The sequence below is a fragment of the Talaromyces atroroseus genome (genome assembly GCF_001907595.1).
Source record: "Talaromyces atroroseus strain IBT 11181 chromosome Unknown scaffold_0, whole genome shotgun sequence".
Lineage (NCBI taxonomy): Eukaryota > Fungi > Ascomycota > Eurotiomycetes > Eurotiales > Trichocomaceae > Talaromyces > Talaromyces atroroseus.
In genome coordinates this window covers 1,261,251-1,279,508 of record NW_017971432.1, presented here as the reverse complement: position 1 = coordinate 1,279,508, position 18,258 = coordinate 1,261,251, and the positions used below count along the sequence as shown (strand labels likewise).

Sequence of the window (18,258 nt, the reverse complement as noted above, 5' to 3'; positions counted from 1 at the left end):
AGCCAGCAGCAAATGCTGGGAAGTTCGAGACCAAACCGCCATCTTATCCAACGCGGGGACTCAAACGGAGCGATGTTACTTTCCGCCCCCTCATCTTTCCTGCCGATTGGCACCCAAGACGCTGGTAGGTCAATGTCTCTTATCTTTGTGCATTTGTGTCTGATAGCAATCCGGGCGGGAGGGTAACGCCTGGAGGAAAGGGCAAGGAAGGCACTGGGGGGAAGTGGGGAAGGCACGCTCTACGTTACAACAGCCGCCGACTTTTATGTACGTACAACCCTGAAGATACTCTCTTTGCTATCATATACTACCAGCTTTCTTGCCAACATGCATAGCCGTCCAGTCATCGCCATTGCCGGGCTTGCTTGTGAAACCTCGACCTTCACGCCCTCGAAGACTCTGGCGCCAGCGTTCCATCCACAGCGCGGGCATGAAGTTATTCAGGAATATGCCTTTTTACACCCCGGCACTTCTCTTGCCAATATTGCCGACTGGCGTGGTGCTCTTATCGGCCACGCCCTTCCCGGCGGAATAGTCACTCGCCCCGCATTCGAAGAGCTCGCAGGAGAAATCCTATCACGGCTCAAGGATATCGTGGCGTCTACTCCACGTCTCGATGGCTTGTGGTTTGATATTCACGGCGCCATGTGCGTGGAGGGCCTCGATGACGTCGAGGCAGAGCTGCTCCGTCGCATTCGCGCAGTTATTGGACCAGATGTCGTCGTGTCGGCATCCATGGATTTACATGGAAACGTATCGCGCGAGCTTGCTCACCAGACCGATTTGATAACATGTTATAGAATGGCACCGCACGAGGATGAATTGGAAACCAAAGAGCGTGCCTGTCGCAACCTTGTGGATCTGCTCACAAAACAACATTCATCAAGAAACAACCGTCTGCGGCCCTTTAAAGCTTGGATCCCTCTCCCAATTCTACTTCCAGGCGAACAAACCTCCACGCGAGTGGAACCAGCCAAACACATATACGCCGCGGTTTCACGTGTCGAAGCCATGGCTGGCGTTATAGATGCTGCAATATGGGTCGGCTATGCTTGGGCCGATGAAGCTCGAAATAGAGCCATTGTCATGGCGACGGGTTGGGACAAAGCCGCTGTTGCAGCTGGTGCAGAAAAACTGGCCAAGCTCTTCTGGGACGCACATGCTGATTTCAAATTCGTTGGCCTAGCTGGAAGCTTCAAGATGTGCCTTGATACGGCTCTTGCATCTTCCTCTCGCCCATATTTCATTTCAGATAGCGGGGATAACCCTACAGCAGGTGGGAGCGGCGATATGACATGGGGCTTGACCAAGTTACTAGCTCGACCAGAGTTCAAAGATGCTTCGAGTCCTACCGTCATATATGCAAGTGTTCCGGGTCCAAGAGCTGTCGAAACTGCTGTGGCCGCCGGCGTTGGAGCAACAGTAACAGTGACTGCAGGTGCGGAGGTTGATAACATCCATGCCGGTCCTATTACCATGACTGGGCGTGTACATTCCATCAAACACGGTGACAAAAATGCTGGTATTGAAGTCGTCTTACAAGTAGGAAGCGTCTTCGCTATTCTGACGAAGCTGCGTAAACCGTATCACAAGGAACACGACTTTACTGATCTTGATCTCCAACCACGCTGTGCTGACATTGTTATTGTTAAGATTGGCTATCTAGAACCAGAACTATATGCCATGGCAGCGGACTGGATGCTTGGTCTCACCCCTGGTGGCGTTGACCAAGACTTGATTAGGCTTGGCCATCGTCGAATCCGCCGGCCAATGTGGCCGTTTGATACTGACTTCGAGCCTCGCCCAAATATAAGTGCGAGATTTATTCCATTATCGCATGAGCCTCTAACTGGCCCAGATGAGTGATGGGTTGACCATTATATTGGCTGGCAAATTCTGTAAATATGAGAGTTCTTCGCGAGAGAGAAAAGCAATCAAGAGCTAGAAAAAAAAAATTTTTTAAATTTTTTTTTAAAATTTTTTTTAACAGCGAGGAGGGAACCCCAATTTTCGATCTATGAGGATTCTTCCCTCCTTTTCTTCTGCCTATATTCGGCCCTCAGCAAGGCTGCACTCTCAAATAGCCGTTCCGCATACCGTCCTTCACCATCAACCGTCCAGACACCAGCGCACGAATTCCACCACACGTTATTCGTCCCTCGAACGCTGTATGCAAACTCGTGCGTCTCCATCAACTGCGATCCCACAATGTCAAAGATATCTTCAACGATCGACCCGGGATGAGCGCGGAATGGACCACGCCAATTTCCTAGGTCTTCTTCATCTTCGTACTTTTCGGCATCAGGGTTCTCCCAGCCGAGGAACCGGTCAATGGCAATGACGAATGGTACAATGTCACCGAGGAGGGGTCGTATCTCCGTTCGACTTGCGTCTGCAAGCAAAATTGAGCGTGCCGATGCTTCGTCAACTACAAAGCATATGGAGTGCTGATAATTTCGCGGTAGTGTCTTTACGACACTCCGGTAATGGGTGGCCACATCATGCGGTGCCATCCCGTCGAATTTCTGGGGGTTCTCGATCCAATGGAGTTTCCACCTCTGCCTCGCTTCGTTGACGCCGTCGACCACGCTGTTATAGTCAAAGTTTCGTTCAATCATCTTGCTCATTTTTGTTTGAACAAGTGACCATTGCTCCTCATCTTGCGCATATGTAGTGCGGTAAAACACAAAGCCCCAATCTCCAGAGGCATAGTATCGTTCCAAAGTTTGCATGAAGTTTGGTCGTGTGATAGGTGCCTGCGAGACATACGTATCTATTGAACAAACCCACAGTTGGCATATAGAAATAGGGGAAAGGAAAATGGCGTTTTACCAGCCTTAATTTGCGATCGTTCAGACATGTCCTTGAACACTTCAAATTGGAATTCTGTTCCGCAATGCGCCTCAAACCCGGCACGGAGGACATCTTGTTGCTATACATCCAAACATCAGAAGAGACCTTATCATCACCTGAGCAAGAAGTACAAACACTCTTGCTAAGATTATCCCATTCATCAGGCGTCATATCCATGGCTTTCTCCATATCCCACCCTGCAGGCAACCATGTAGGTTGGCTGTCCAGACTGTACTTTGGAGCCTCGGTCATGTTGGCCCGAAATTAGATCGTCAATGGATCGATCATCATGCGAGGCTGTATATCTCCTTCATTTTAGCAGGGCAAAACTGTCGCAACGCCGGGTGGAAGATACGGCCTACTGTGCAATCATCCGGGTTGATCGGAATAGAACCTAGAATTCTCTTGCGGTCCAAGAAATGGCCCATTTCAACTGGTATGTCAATAAAAACTGCAGCAAGAAGGATTCTGTCTGTTTTTATCGCCAACAAAGGAAGGCTACGCGATGTTAATGATGGAAGATTGTTGATATCGTTGGGTAAAAGCAGTGCAAAGTTCCGTTGGGCAGACTATAACACTAATGAATTAGCATCAAACCTGAGGATCCGTGCCCCTAGTCCAATTAGAGACAAATTATGAAGTTTTAGTTTTAGATTTTTAGATTTTTAGATTTCTTGGTTTCTTTTTTTTTTTTTTTTTTTTTTTTTTTTTTTTTTTTTTTTTTTTTTTTTTTTTAGGTTTTATGCATCATATTACTTGAATTTCTAGAAATTTGAAAGTATATCTAGGGTCAGTATTAGTTAACCACTCAGTTGTGCAATGCGGGCGGTGAGGGGTTTGGTCGGACAAGTCCGAAACTATTCGAGATGGGATAAACTCGATTTCTCTTTTCTCTTATCATGCAGTCACGATCAGATGCACAGTTGGGCCCATCGTCCTCGTGAAATACGATCATACCCCTCGCCCAAGGACGGTCAACCGGTACAATGCTACTAGTATGTCTACCGATCTCGACCGCGTGCAACAACGCGAGCTTGCCGAGGAGGTTGAAGCCATAAATGCGATTTACGACGCGAATACAATAGAAATCAACACTATCAGCCACGCTTCCTCAACGGACAATGGACCACGCACGCTAGATCTAGGAGGAGCAGCCAATAGTACCGACGTCGATAGAGCTATTACGACTACGATACGACTGCATATCCCGAACCATCCCCACCTGTCCTTTGTGCTTGGCTTTGACGAGAAGTACCCAGATACCCCGCCTAGAGTGATAGGTACAGCATCGACTTCATCGCGTGGTGAAGGTAGTTTAGCTGTGGATGTATTACGAGATATCATCAGTCGATCCCATCAACCGGGGCAGGTGTGCTTGTTCGAAGTCATTAGTGAGGCAAGCGAAAAATTCGAGGAACTCAGCATCGGCGGGTCAGCTACAAACAATGGAGATGCGTTAGGAGAAGAAACAAATGGAAACCAAAATAGAGGCAATAATATCGACGATCAGATCGCTCGAACTGGGGAAGCTTTTGCGACGGTTTCCTTGCGCGACGCTTTTGGCATTGATAACCCCCCGGAATGGATATTGTCGGATATAGTGACTGAGAAGAAATCTGTTTTCGTTGGACGAGCCGTGTCTGTCACATGCAGAGACCAAGCGAAAGCATATCTGGATTACCTTTTGGCAACGGACAAAAAAGTCGCGACGGCAACGCATAATATCAGTGCATGGCGTATCCGGGAAAGAAGAGATGGCACCACCGAATCGACCTTTCAAGACTGCGATGACGATGGGGAGACCGCTGCCGGCGGACGACTGCTGCGTCTCATGCAGCTGATGGATGTCTGGGATGTGCTGGTGGTGGTCACCAGATGGTACGGGGGCATCTTATTGGGACCAGATCGATTCCGAATCATCAACAACGTCGGCAAAGATGCGCTCGTGAAAGGAGGGTTTCAGAAAGACACCCCCAGTGCCAAGGACAAAGGTAAGAAGAAAGGCAAGAGGTGATGCCTTTGTCCAGCTCTACAGGCTCGTCTTGTCTGAACAATTGTTCACCTAAGATCTGAAACGTCTCATCCGCTGGTTTGGAGCGTCGAGATTGGAGGTCTGATTGGCTGAAGACGAGACTGAAGCGCATGCCTGAGGCTGAATACGAGAATCGACTAGACCTAATCGAGGCTGTTTTAGGGCTCGGCCGTCCTCTTGGCGCCGTTCGGGCGCTCTGATTGGCTTCCTCAGCTACGCACCTTGCGGTGTACCAGAGAATCCTTGCTGAACAGTGGACAAAGCATATTGTTCCGTGTGTGTCAATAATAGAGGTATAGCACCCAAAGATATGTGAATAAACAATGCTCATTGTGTACTATTGTTGCACGCTTAGTGCTGGTTTTGGGTCGATCTAAGCCAATCCTTGTCTTGCGCTCTTCCTATGTCAGGCAAAGTCTGTATGTGACCATGATTATACTTTTCTTTCCTTGTAGTAGTATGGCCATGTAATAGTTGACAACAAATCAATTCTTCACTCTCGAAAGTCCTATGCTGCCTGACTATTTGCCTGACTCAATGGGTCTGACTCAACGTGCATGAGTCCATGTGCCTTGCATCAAATGAACAATCACCATTGTTTGATGCATGCCATGGCAAGGGGCTATCAAACCCTTTAAGGCACAAGGAAAACTCCCGGTAGAATAAAGAATTGTATAATGCCATGCTCCCTGCGACACATCAAAAATCAATCCCTGCATACGCGACAGCCAATCAACAAACAAGCCTGGTGCTATTGGCCTCCCACGCATATAAATTCGTCTCCTTCCTTCTCCCCGTCTCTTCTTGTCTCTCACTCCATCAACGCTGGTTCGAAGATCGGCCTTCCCTTCCATTATTCCTCTATAGGCAAGTCCTGGACAACTTTCTTTCTTTTTGTTCCCTAGTCAACAGGTGTCTTCTGAACCGTGTCGCCTGTGGCAGACGCGGTGGTTATCATTCCTTTGAAGATACGCACATTTTGAATTTCTGAGTCGGCGGTTCGCTCAGAGTCACGACACTCATTTGCCAATATCAAGATGCACTACATCAAACGAAAATTTTTATCGGCTGCCCTTTTCGCAGCGTCCGTTCACGGGCACATGAAAATGGCCAGTCCTGTCCCCTACGGCATCGACACCCTCAACAACTCTCCCCTGAATGCTGATGGTTCTGATTTTCCATGCAAGTTGCGCAGCGACACATATGCCTATACCGCGGCGACCTTGCAGCAAAATACTTTCCATGTCGGCGATTCCCCATTGTTGAGTTTCATTGGAAGTGCTACGCACGGTGGTGGCTCCTGTCAAGTCAGCTTAACCACTGATCTAGAACCGTCGGTAAACTCAACATGGATGGTCATTCATTCTATTGAAGGTGGATGTCCCGCAAACGTCACTGGCAATCTTGGTGGAGGTGCTGATACTGTCGACCCAACAACCTTCCACTTCACAATCCCAGACATCGCCGAAGGAAGGTATAGCCTGGCCTGGACCTGGTTTAATCGAGTTGGAAATCGCGAAATGTACATGAATTGTGCTCCTGTGCTCATCCTTCCGAAATCAGGCAGTAGCAAAAAACGAGAGACGACGTTTATTTCAAAACGTACTGATTTCCCCGAGCTGTTTGTCGCCAACATCAACGAATGTATGACTCCTGAAGGAGTTGATATTCGTTTTCCAAATCCTGGTGACTCCGTAGAGTACGATGGTACCCCTTCGAATCTTCAACCCTCAGGCTCGGCTGCTTGTACTGGTGGTGCAGGCATCACCGCTACAGGTAGTTATCCGGCAGCCACCCCAACGCTCACTGGCACAGCCATTGGATCCTCTGGTGATGCTTCAGGTGGCTCCTCTGGTAGTGCTCCTACTGCCAGCGATGTTTCATCGTTGTCCATAAGCCCAACTTCTACCACTTATACAGCGCCTACGGAGACGACTGTTGTACCAGAGACGCCAGCAACAACCGCTCCGAGCACTTCATCTACTTCTCCCACAAGCGGTGGTCTCAGCGGGGCCTGCGCCACCGAGGGCGAGTGGAATTGCATTGATGGGACATACTTTCAGCGCTGCGCGAGTGGCATGTGGTCAGCTGTTGGGTCTGTTGCAGCGGGAACCAATTGCACCTCTGGGCTGTCGAACGATCTGAGTATTGTTGCAGATAAGCGAGAGCACCCCGGCCACATACATAGGCGGCGTCATTCGCTCTTCGGCCATTCTCAATAGAGGATGGTCGCAAATAGTGGTTAGAGAGCAGTCCAAGAATATGCACTGGTTCATTCAGCGGTGTCTTTTCTAGCCACATGATTCATGACTTTCTCTGTTATATTATTTTTTTCCCCCCCCCTCTACGTCGGACATGGATATACGCGGAGTATCGGCGGTCATCCTGGTACATAAAGCATCACGTAGTAAAATACCAGAAACATAGCATGCAGTATTATTCTGCGTCTAATTTTCGTGCCTTACGCATCAAGCATAACGGCGAAGAGCCAACTTATCTGGCACAGAATAATGAGTACGTGGTACTAGATCTCAGATGAGAGTTTAGTTATAGGATGAGTATTGTTCGCGATGGATGATTGGCTTAAGTTCCCAAGTGTGGGCCGCGTGTAAACAATGCCAGCGGAAAGCCCTAAGCCCTCGTTTCCTATTCTGGAACAGACTACCCGCACTTGCGGCCAGTCTCCACTAAGCGAGAGAAAAAAATCCACACCTTGAATCGAGAGAGAAGAGCTATCTCAACATCGACTTCGACAACGAACGACGACTCCAGCAAACTTGTCGACAACAATGGCGTCCCGACCGACTGTCACCATCGCCACGGCTGAGGGCAAGCCCTCCGGTGCTACTCACCCTTTGCCCACTGTCTTCTCTTCGCCCATCCGTCCGGATATTGTCCAGTGAGTTCGCCGAGGCTTTGGAAATATTGAAAATGGCCGTCGAGAGAAGGGAATGCTGATAAGGTGCACAGGAAGGTTCACACCGGTATTGCGAAGAACAAGAGACAGCCATATGCCGTGAGCGAGAAGGCTGGTGAACAGACCTCCGCCGAGTCCTGGGGTACTGGTATGTTGAAATGACTTTGGAAGGACGATGCGGCGCGCGTCAGCAATTGGGACTCGAGACTGATGGGTTTGTGTGAATAGGTCGTGCTGTCGCCCGTATTCCCCGTGTCTCTGGTGGTGGTACTCACCGTGCTGGTCAGGCTGCTTTCGGTAACATGTGCCGTTCTGGTCGCATGTTCGCCCCTACCAAGGTCTGGAGGAAGTGGCACCAGAAGGTCAGCCAAGGTCAGAGGTAAGATTTACAGCCCGGCGCTCGCTTTTGTATAGGGGGGAAAAATTGACAAGTGGTTGATGTCGACAGACGCTTTGCTACCGCCTCTGCTCTGGCTGCCTCTTCTGTTCCTTCTCTTTTGTTCGCCCGCGGTCACCGTGTCGCCAACGTCCCAGAGGTTCCTCTCGTCCTCGAGTCCAAGACCTTCGAGAACGCTGCCATTGCCAAGACCAAGGCTGCCATTGCCCTCCTCAAGGCTGTCGGTGCCGGCCCTGACCTCGTCAAGGTCCAGAAATCTCGCAAGCTCCGTGCTGGTAAGGGTAAGCTGAGAGGCCGCCGCTTCCGTCAACGCCGTGGCCCTCTCGTTGTCTACAACCCCGAGACCGACGGCAAGGAGCTCGTCAAGGCTTTCCGCAACATCCCCGGTGTTGAGACCTCGTCTGTCTACGCCCTCAACCTCCTTCAACTCGCCCCTGGTGGTCACCTCGGTCGCTTTATCATCTGGACTTCCTCTGCTTTCGCTGCTTTGGATGAGGTCTACGGCACCACCACCTCTGCCTCGGCCCTGAAGAAGGACTTCCTCCTGCCCTCCAACGTTCTTGCCAACGCTGATATCACCCGTATCATCAACTCTTCTGAAATCCAGTCCGTGCTCCGCGAGCCCAAGGGTGAGGCCCGCACCAAGCGCCCCCACGTCCAGAAGAAGAACCCTCTCCGCAACAAGCAAGTCCTCCTCCGCCTCAACCCTTACGCTGCTCAATACTCCAAGGACAAGCTTGGACAGCAGTCTGTTGAGGCTGGCAAGCCCGAGCGTGCTGGTGAGCAGTTCCAGAAGATCCTGGCTGAGCAGTAAACGTATTTTTGTTTTATGTTGATTTTCATATCTTCTCTCAAAATGGGGGGTTTTTTTTACTCCTTCTCTACCACTGGTAGTCTTAGCACAGCTACAGAAATGAATATGCATACGTGCCCTAATGTGTGATGCCATCAATGAACCAAAAGACTATGAGTTTGGGTTTTCATTTGTCTTCCTATCCTACGTAGAGCAACGAACTAAAAATAAGCAGTACTACTCTATTGATTATCCGATCCGGTTATTTTCGTGATGTTATTACAACCATATTGATGCAAACACAATTCAAGCGGCATCTTGCAAGGGCAGCCTTGTCAAGAGAACTTAGAGCTACCTATGATTGGGCTATTCGTAATGAAGAAGCCCGGGCGAACTAATGCATCCATTCAGTAACAGAAGATCCAAAAAGCCTCAAATGTAGAGAGTCAAGTTTACCTGAGGCATTCGCTAGGGAGGACTTTGAAGTTTGCCCTAACTGCTGAGAACTTTCCTAATTTGGAAGTTCCCTTTGTTGCTATCCACGCCGTTACCATCCTCCATGTCTTTGACGTGGTCCTTCATCTCTTTGAAATTGCCTACCACCTCCTGGATCGTCGTCCTCCGCCGCCGCAGTACCTACCACCGTTGTGGCCGAACTTACGATTGGTGACATAGTATAAAAAGCCTTGAAGATATCGCAGTTCACATGTAGCTTTCTCAGTTTACAAGTAGGACCATGCCATCCGCTCTTCCTCAATCAAGTTCGAGATGCTCAGGATTGAGGCTGGCGAATTGTCACAAGATTCGTTTTTATCTCTAGAAAAGTCCTGGACGCTCGGTACAGTTGGTATTTGCTGGCGCTTCCATCCCCTGCAACGATTCGCTTTCCACTTTGTATCAGTCCGTTTTCCGCTCCCAAGACTGCGCACGACACTTATTTCAAGAACTCGCAATCTGCCGTCTGTCTTCTTCTCTTCCATGAAGTCACAATGTAATTGTGATGCATCCACCTTGCAGGGCTTACCCCATCCCATAAAGCTTGACTTGGCCTTGTCGAAAAGCTTTTGAAGCCAGCTCTCGATGTTTTTGCGTGATGTCAGCAAAGAAGTTCGTACCCCCAAGAATGACAGCAACTTTGGGGAGCAGTTCTGAAGTAATAATTTGAATGTATATATATTCTTCACCAGTAACTCTTCATGCGTCACATTCAAGCCAACTTCAGTGATAATATTAACGTCCGTAAGCCCATGATCTCTGAAGGTGCATTCATGCTTGAGCGGTGTATATTTTGTGGCGGTAAGCAAGTGAAGTGCATTCAAGAAAGTGATTGTCATGCAAGGGCAGAGATCAACCTTGCCAGCAAACGGCATGCACGAAGGGTTCTTTTTGCCATGAAAATAAGGGCGGCCTCCATGCTGAAGGACGATGGAGTTTCCAGCAGTCATCACAATGCCGCCAACGGTTGGTCTCGAGCCGTGGGACTAGCAGGCGCTGCGCTTGTAGTATGCTGGCATCCCCGAGATTGGTTTTGCTGTATAGTAAGCGTTTGTCTGTGTGGAGAAGTGGGAAGAGCCGTTGTCGGTTATGAGTTTCTAAGAATGAAATGTAAGGACTACATTTGATAGAAGTCTCGTCGCGACATCAGGACTTTTCCTCGAGATGATCGGTATTATGGAACGAAGTCGCATTTTGAGGATTTGAATATCCGTGGCTGTTGAGTACGAACACAAGGAAGGAAAAAGAGTAGCATAGATATGAAAGAAGGATTTTCCTTGGACTGGGAGTCTCAAACTCGTCATTGCCTGGAGAGCTTGTGGAGGTTCAAGCTTGACTTGCAGCCTACGGCGTTTTAAGACCAAGTACCATTGTAGTACTACGAAATAAACCTCAGAGAGTTGATATCATGGAGAGTATCACGAGATCTTATGTCACCCTTTTGTAATTGACTTCCTCTACCAGTTTTTTTTTTTTTTTTTTTTTTTTTATAAAAATCTTTTCTTCAGTCTTTAACACAATGAGCATTCAAGCCAGCAGCATATAAGCAAGAGCTGTTAGCTCCGAAGATCGCACCATGAATACACTATGTAGAGTATGGTATTTGTTTTCGAGTGTGGAGGACGCACAAAGAAATACCTACTGACTGACGAGGTGACTGAAGAGGTAGGAAATAGCCAGCTGGCCCGTCCTATACCCCCCATCGCGTAACGTTGACAGTTTCTGTGTCTTTACGGACTGGGGGATGGGGGAGGAACAGGGGAGGAGAGGGAGCACATAAGGTATCTGGTCTTCCGGTTTTCAGGAGGATTCCAGCCAACCTAGCTGGGCAGTGAAAGGGTATCTAGGTAGCACTCGAGAATGACTCGCGTGTATGCTCTATCCGGGTTCACAAATGGTGTCTTGATCAATTAGAGGCATTACATGGAATCTCTTGACTGCAGGGATTCATGCAAGCTCTGCTTCATGCCAGCCAAATAATATGGACTTCATATATATTACGTATGCACCACGTTGTTGGACACTAGATAGGTTACTGAATCGAGGCAATGCGGTTAGGGTAAGCCTCCGGCTTTCAATGTCTAGATTTTATGTTTACCTAACTAGGCAGAGGGTAATTGCACTTGGGAGGGGTTCAGTTTCAATATTGCCCCAGCATCATACATAATCCTTCCCGACAACCCGCATGGCTGCTTGGCTAGTTTTTCATCGCTTAGGTCGGCGCATAACCTCGGTGAGCAGGTTTAATCGCCTGCTTCGTATGGCCGGGAACAGTGCATATCTAGTGAGGTTGATCAGGGTGTTAGGTGCATTGGAAGTACGCAAACTTTGTTGATCAGTTATGCGATCAATTCTTGCTCAGGGATAGGTACTGGCGATGTTTCGGAATGTATTTTGAGCGTCTTAAGGTATGCATCCACCATGCAATGCTAGGGATGTTTTGAGCGCATACTAGCGACTGGTATATAACTCTCTCTCTCTCTCTCTCTATATAGAACTTCGCATGCTGCCATTATCATATCCATGCAGCATGTCTAGGCCACTGGCATTGGAAGAGCAATGTCTCAAGGAAATTCATTTCTGTTATGACCGCCCAGTAAGTATATAACCACATTGTCACGTCCCCCCGCACCCCTTTTTATGAAGGAGAAGAATATTTACCTAGGTAGTTTGAGACATGAGGTAGGTCTAGAATCGATGCGACATTACCTACATTTACTTCTGGTCCATACGTTGGCAGACAGACACCAGGAAAACATATCCGCGGACCTCTACACCTTCCATCTAACTCAGCAATGAGTACTCATGCTAACCTACCTCCAGCTCTAATGCTACCTAGGTAGTCTAGTCCTGCGTAGCAATATAGTCAACGCAGCGGATGACATTGAGCGAATCTAGCCCGCAGGCGCGGACCTTTGCGGAAGGCCTGAGCAGTCTACAGTGCCGAATGTGATTGTAAAACCGGCGATAGACCTGTCGCCGAGGAACCCTTGTCTCATTCGCGGACCCAGCTTACCAAGCAAAGAATTTGACAGAAGCTTGTCACTTCCAATTGCTATAAATGGTAGTAGTTAAGCATCTGCTCATTCCCGCTGTCACCTCAACCGATGTTGTACAGCGTCGGCAACCGGGTAAATTTATGCTGAAGGTTTCGGTTGAACCTGCATTGGCGTAAAAAAGTATGCAAGTTGAGGTTCTTTGTTCAGTCTGTTCCCTCATACCCTTTTTGGTCGAGTTGTCGCCCTTTCGAGATAGCACATGTGCTAGCACATCCTACGTGCATATACCTAGGTAATCAACCGAAGCCGGGGCTATTAGCAAGTCACTACGGATATTCCGTACATACGCGCGTCAACCAGCAAGATAAGCATTATCATCATCATCATCATCATCATAGTAAGATGGGCGATAAACACGGCGCAGAGAAGGAATATTCCGACCGTCTTGATCATAATCAGTGCTATCATGCAAATGGCCTTGATATTATCGTTCAGCTTATACATTTTGGGTAATTACTTAACCACGAAGCCCGAGATGCGACGTATTGATTAATATGGCGTCTGGCTAGATAATAAACTTTAGGCCAGGACACGGAATTTTTACATTTATTTCTACTATATTGACAGTGGGACATGTAAATGAATGCTCGCTAGACAGTAGCAGTTCGCTGGGGTCGGGACTAGTATCCGCGTTGGTAGCCCTAATCCAGATTGAAATGACAGCTGGCATAAAAAGAAAAAAATACCTACTTTTCACTCCGAACCTCGGCAAAGGGATTTTAAGAATGTTCCTTGGATATTCTCGAATCCCGTTAAATCCTTCGGCGGGCTACTACATAGAAGATGGAGAATGAATGTATTACGCTGTATTACTTGTTTGGTTACTGCTATGGTACTAGAGTTCAATAGTCCCTGCCTCTGCTAGTGAAGCTTTAGTTGTGCTAATATATTACTTATAATAGTATGCCCTTCGTATTAATATATTTAACATGTAACCGTGCTGTGATAAATTATGATAGTCACTGTACGGAGTATCATACGTAACAAATAGTTGGTTAGCTTTAATCATGTGATATTGCTTGTGCCTTCCTCCAGAGCATCTCCAACCTCAACCTCCAACCCCCAATCCAACTCGCACAGTTACATGATCATCGTCGAATCCTTCTTCCTTACGTTGCAACTCCAGTTAGGTATCTACCGAGCATCCGTCCTTATTGATCTTAGACACTATCTGATCCTATTCCCAATCGGACTGCCGTGCCACAAGACTTGCATATTACGACGTTGCTCAGTGGAGAAGCCCCAGTCGAGCCAACGACAATGGTAAACAATCCCTGACGATGGATATGACAATGCAGCTGTGGAGTGGATCGAGCATGGAAGCTGCGTCTCTCGCGCGAGAGAATTGTCCCAATAATGAGAGAATACGAAACGCTGCCCTTGAATCGCATGCCTGGCAGCGGATCAAGATGTTGATGCGGGTCGATCTATTGATTACGCCGTCGGGCTTGGCTTTTTCTTTTCTCTTCTTCTTCAACTTCCCGTCCCAAATGCCTGGTTCAAGGCATAAGTTCGAGTCGAATTGTTAGACGGAATGTATTCACAGTGCGGCGTCGCTCACTACAGCCTGCTTTCCTAGCTGGCAGTTGCAGGTGGCTAGGTAAATAAGACCATATGATTATGATCATGCACCACCTGAACTAACGGTTAGTAGCTACACTAGCTACCACTAGTCACACTTCATGCCCGCCAGTGGAACATGCCCCTACTACTTAGCACTTAGCCTGCTCGTTCCTCAAGGTTAGTATCAGGCCTTCCCCCCCCCATTGTGGCTGCCGCCCCCCGCTCCGGAGTAGATCCGCTCCCTTTGTCTGTGTCTCTCGGAAAAGCAGCGAGGGAGAATAGAAGCAAACAAGGGACTCCTGACCACTGACTTGCAGCATCTCATTTTCGGCGTCCTCCAATCGTATTATTCTAAACGTGCGCCACCAACTGAAGGCATCGCCTAGGCTGTCGGCACCGCTGCCGAGCGTCTCACTCGACCAATCGCAGTCGCCGATCGGAGTCGAGATGATTCTACGTATGGACGATATCTGCGCTAGTTACGTACTAGCACGTAAAACGTACGTGGAAATTCCGCGTGTGAGAGGCTGAACGATAGCCTAGATGCCAGACGGCACTTTTGACTAGTCATCCGGATGCACGTCCTCTGTGAATTTAGCAATATTGAGTATGGAGCAAACGGCGTCAGGTACCAATCTTGCCTAGTGGCTTTGAGCTAAGTTAGTCGCAATTTAGCGCGAGGCGCCTCGTTTTGGTCAACTTCCGAGTTCCATGATTTGCCGCCGTTTTCTTTCCTCATACAACAAACTAAAAGACTAACAGTACCATGAGTGGGCAGATCTTCGATGAAGATCCTGGAAATGTTCGGCAAGCTTCGTATGGCAGATATGCCATCCTCCAACCAAAGAACTTTCCGTCCCTGTGTCTACTTAAGGATATCGCATATGCCACGATTGCATTGATACCAACGCCTGACCAGCCACAGTGGCAGCACGTTAGTTGAACAACTGCAAGATTTGACAGCACTTGTCAAACGCTGGCAACTTGGTCGATTGGCTCTTGTCCGTCCCAATGCCCGTTGGAGAGAACGGGTCTCCCGATAAGATGAGATTCGCTTGATAAATTACATTACCAGACAGCTACTGTTAGCCTACCAGTAAGATGCAAAATAATTACGTTGCACTTGCCAAATTGTTCCTCAACCGATCGGTCTTCTCTCTCGTACAGCTATGTTTCCGATCGGTGATGGCATTTGTCGACATCTTTACAATCGCTTTACTAACACAACTTCGCTCTAGCAGCGCGGTCAAAGTAAGCAGATCTCTCATTTGCCGATTCAGCCTTGGCCGCTCGGCTGCAGAAGTTGCATGTCTGGGGTCTGGACAGTGGCCACAATTTGCACACCCGGTTCATTCATATGAACCTGACAAGGATGCTATGCTGATCTGCGCGAACGAAGTCCCTGAGGCGTCTCATTTTTTCCCACCGTAATGCCACCTTTTGAAAGGTCTTGTACTTATGTAGTCTACGCCGCATCACGTAAGGAATAAAACCCTCAACCCCGGTCACTGTGGGAAGATTAATATAGTAGTGCTGCGAAGCTAGGGTCAAATGGCGGCGGAGGTACAGTCCACAGTGCCACACTGGCCCACCGGGCGAGTCTTGGGTCGTGATTGTCTCTGTCTGACAGCGTCTGTACGGAGGAACGGAGTACGAATTGCTCATACTGGACGGAAGTATTCCGTAGCTTGTCAACGACTCTCGGCTGCACTCAATTCTTCGGTGGTTTCCAGTGTTCCACTCGTCTTCTCGACTCCCTCACAAACAACCCCCGCTCACTGATTCAGCCACGACGGTCTGATGGGGGCTGTAGCAAGGTGGACTCGCGGTAGGGTACCCTAATACAGTTGGTGATATGGCTCCGTGGCGGAAGGCCGTGATTGCATAGTGCATACGACGTACTCCAGGGGGGAAAAAACAAAAAAAGCAACGGTACATCCAGAATCTAAAGTACGTTATGCAGCTATCAGGATAGTTCGATCGTCAATGACCCCTAGCCGAGGAAAAGGGTCCAATTATCAATGAGAATTCCTACTTATCTTATTTTTTTACAACGTGGAGATTTTGCCCGTCAGTGGTATTACCTATGCCCTTATATTGAGCAATACTCCTCCAGATTCATGCTCTTTTCTTTTTCTCTCCGTGGCTGACTTTGCCTTTAATACAGCCGGTACGCCTCTAGTCTGGAGACTGGCCTCTTATTCGTTGTTCGGTATTTGTCACGGGTCCATGCAGATATTAAGACCGAAGAACATGCCGGATTTCTCATCGTGGGATGATATCAAGTGCCTGGACTAGTCCCTAATTCCATTTCTCAACCCTCCAAGGCGGTCATCTTGTTTGAGGTTCCCCTGATACTGTTCCGATCCCCATTCGTTCCTCTCTTCCACGGTGTGTGTGGTATACTCTACCTGCTGTCAGTCAGCCTGATTTCGATCTCCATTTGCCGATCGTTTGGATATAGGCTGGACGTGCATGTTCTTCGAGCGCTGAGATATAATATCCGAACAATTTTGCGTATTTTCTCGGCAATGAACGCATGCTTCTCTGGCTGTTCGTCCGACCCCCCCTCCCCCTGAGAGATCCTCAGCATTCATCGCGTCTTTGATAAATCTAATCATGCAACAGAGACGACCGGATCTAGTTTCAATCGCTGATTCGATGATGGCGGTTTAACACAACACGATACAATCGCTCGACCCCTCTAATGCTGCAACTTCGGAATTCTGCGTTTCTATAAACAGCTGCTCATATGCATTGAGTCAACTATATTTTGCAGTTCCTCGAGGCTGCCAGCACATCGAACTTATCAACTAATTTTCCACATCCCCTCTTTTGTATTCGCTGCCGGCTCTCTGCGTACACTTGTTCTTTGGAATCGGCTTCTGTTCACACAGTTAGTCTACCGTCCCGATAATGAGTATAACTTATTCGCAAACTGTGATACCTGGCCACGACTTTCATTTTCGGAGCATGACCTTCAAGTACAACGGTGGCAGACATGGCCAGGACCAAAAAAACCGTCAGTATCTGCTTCCACCGCCACATTCTTCCATTCCTATAGGAATCATCGTGGACAACGACCGAGAAGAACAAGAGGCTCGATCACCGGAGAGAACAGACCTGTCATACTCAAGGCAAGGCAATTCCCCGTCAAGAGAGCAACTGCCATCCGTCCATCAACTACTGTCGTCCGAAAGAAGTGCTAGTTATTTACCTCCTCCTCCTCCTATTCCTCCTCAAACAAGTCATTTCCAGGGCCGTAGCCTACAAAACTCGCCGTCGAATTACCCACTTTCTTCCGATTCACGTTTGAATATTTCCGGCAATCCAGAACGGATACCTTCAAATTATCCATCTATGCCGCCATCTGGGGGCATGGAATACGAGCCATACCATACACCGCAACCTGCCAGACTGCCCTCATTATCACAAGTAGGCATTGAGCCCCCATCGCATTCGCGGGTGTCGGAAAATTCTCGTGCGCGACTTGCGCCTGATGAGGATTCGCCCCCGAGCCACTTTGCTGCTTCGAGGGATCTCGCAATGCAATCTATTCCCTCGACATCGTCCCACCTCGTGCCACACTTAGGACGAGAGTCTGCGTCACAAGGGCCTGCTGTTACGAAGCAGGTAGTCGACGAACGATATCTTCCGGGGAAGGGTATTTGTTACATATATGCAGATAATTCTTACTGTCCCAAATCGATAGATGGCCAACAGGTCAATCCAAACTGGGGTCTGACGAAAGCTGGCAAGGCCCGGAAACGTTTGGCACAGGCCTGTATTCAGTGCAGGGAAAAGAAAGTAAAGTGCCAGCCGAATCTGCCGAAATGTGATCAATGTCAGAAGTCGGGGAGGGAGTGTAGGTTTGACAATGCGTGAGTCCAGGTCTATCTTCCCGTTTATATGAAATTGAAACAAACATTGGCAAATTTCCCCCCTTTTTTTACTTATATCGCTTATTCTTAGACCCCGCCCAAGTCGAGGAAGGTCATCTTCATATGATCTGCAGCCGGTGTAACCATAAAGAGCAGCAGCGAAAACCCGAGCCTGTTCACTTTCTCAATTCCAGCCCCATGATCTGGGCTTCAGCCGATGAATGATTTCTGAAATGAAATGCGAATTCGTTTAGAAGACTCTAGGGAC

General features: G+C 48.4%; 7 protein-coding genes across 7 annotated transcripts; 5 read left to right on the top strand and 2 right to left on the bottom strand.

Moving 5' to 3' along the window:
* Positions 1-327: 327 nt before the first annotated feature.
* Positions 328-1,866, top strand: UA08_00453 (hypothetical protein; the record flags this gene model as incomplete). The annotated part of the gene is made up of 1 exon (XM_020260261.1): positions 328-1,866. The coding sequence occupies one exon, from the start codon at positions 328-330 to the stop codon at positions 1,864-1,866; it is 1,539 nt and encodes a 512-aa protein (XP_020124004.1).
* Positions 1,867-2,015: 149 nt separating this feature from the next.
* Positions 2,016-3,105, bottom strand: UA08_00452 (hypothetical protein; the record flags this gene model as incomplete). The annotated part of the gene is made up of 3 exons (XM_020260260.1): positions 2,016-2,773; positions 2,833-2,932; positions 2,989-3,105. 3 exons carry the CDS (start codon positions 3,103-3,105, stop codon positions 2,016-2,018), a joined length of 975 nt encoding a protein of 324 aa, XP_020124003.1.
* Positions 3,106-3,850: 745 nt separating this feature from the next.
* UA08_00451 (hypothetical protein) lies at positions 3,851-4,867 on the top strand (the record flags this gene model as incomplete). Its single annotated transcript, XM_020260259.1, has 1 exon — positions 3,851-4,867. The coding sequence occupies one exon, from the start codon at positions 3,851-3,853 to the stop codon at positions 4,865-4,867; it is 1,017 nt and encodes a 338-aa protein (XP_020124108.1).
* Positions 4,868-5,922: 1,055 nt separating this feature from the next.
* Positions 5,923-7,107, top strand: UA08_00450 (hypothetical protein; the record flags this gene model as incomplete). The annotated part of the gene is made up of 1 exon (XM_020260258.1): positions 5,923-7,107. One exon carries the CDS (start codon positions 5,923-5,925, stop codon positions 7,105-7,107), a length of 1,185 nt encoding a protein of 394 aa, XP_020124107.1.
* Positions 7,108-7,674: 567 nt separating this feature from the next.
* On the top strand, positions 7,675-9,013 carry UA08_00449 (60S ribosomal protein L4-A; the record flags this gene model as incomplete). Its single annotated transcript, XM_020260256.1, has 4 exons — positions 7,675-7,784; positions 7,856-7,950; positions 8,031-8,181; positions 8,251-9,013. The coding sequence occupies 4 exons, from the start codon at positions 7,675-7,677 to the stop codon at positions 9,011-9,013; spliced, it is 1,119 nt and encodes a 372-aa protein (XP_020124580.1).
* Positions 9,014-12,503: 3,490 nt separating this feature from the next.
* On the bottom strand, positions 12,504-12,990 carry UA08_00448 (hypothetical protein; the record flags this gene model as incomplete). The annotated part of the gene is made up of 2 exons (XM_020260255.1): positions 12,504-12,542; positions 12,834-12,990. Coding segments are annotated over 2 exons (196 nt in total), but the record flags the coding sequence as incomplete, so codon positions are not given.
* Positions 12,991-17,025: 4,035 nt separating this feature from the next.
* On the top strand, positions 17,026-18,215 carry UA08_00447 (hypothetical protein; the record flags this gene model as incomplete). Its single annotated transcript, XM_020260254.1, has 2 exons — positions 17,026-17,974; positions 18,082-18,215. 2 exons carry the CDS (start codon positions 17,026-17,028, stop codon positions 18,213-18,215), a joined length of 1,083 nt encoding a protein of 360 aa, XP_020124574.1.
* Between the last annotated feature and the right edge of the window lie 43 nt (positions 18,216-18,258).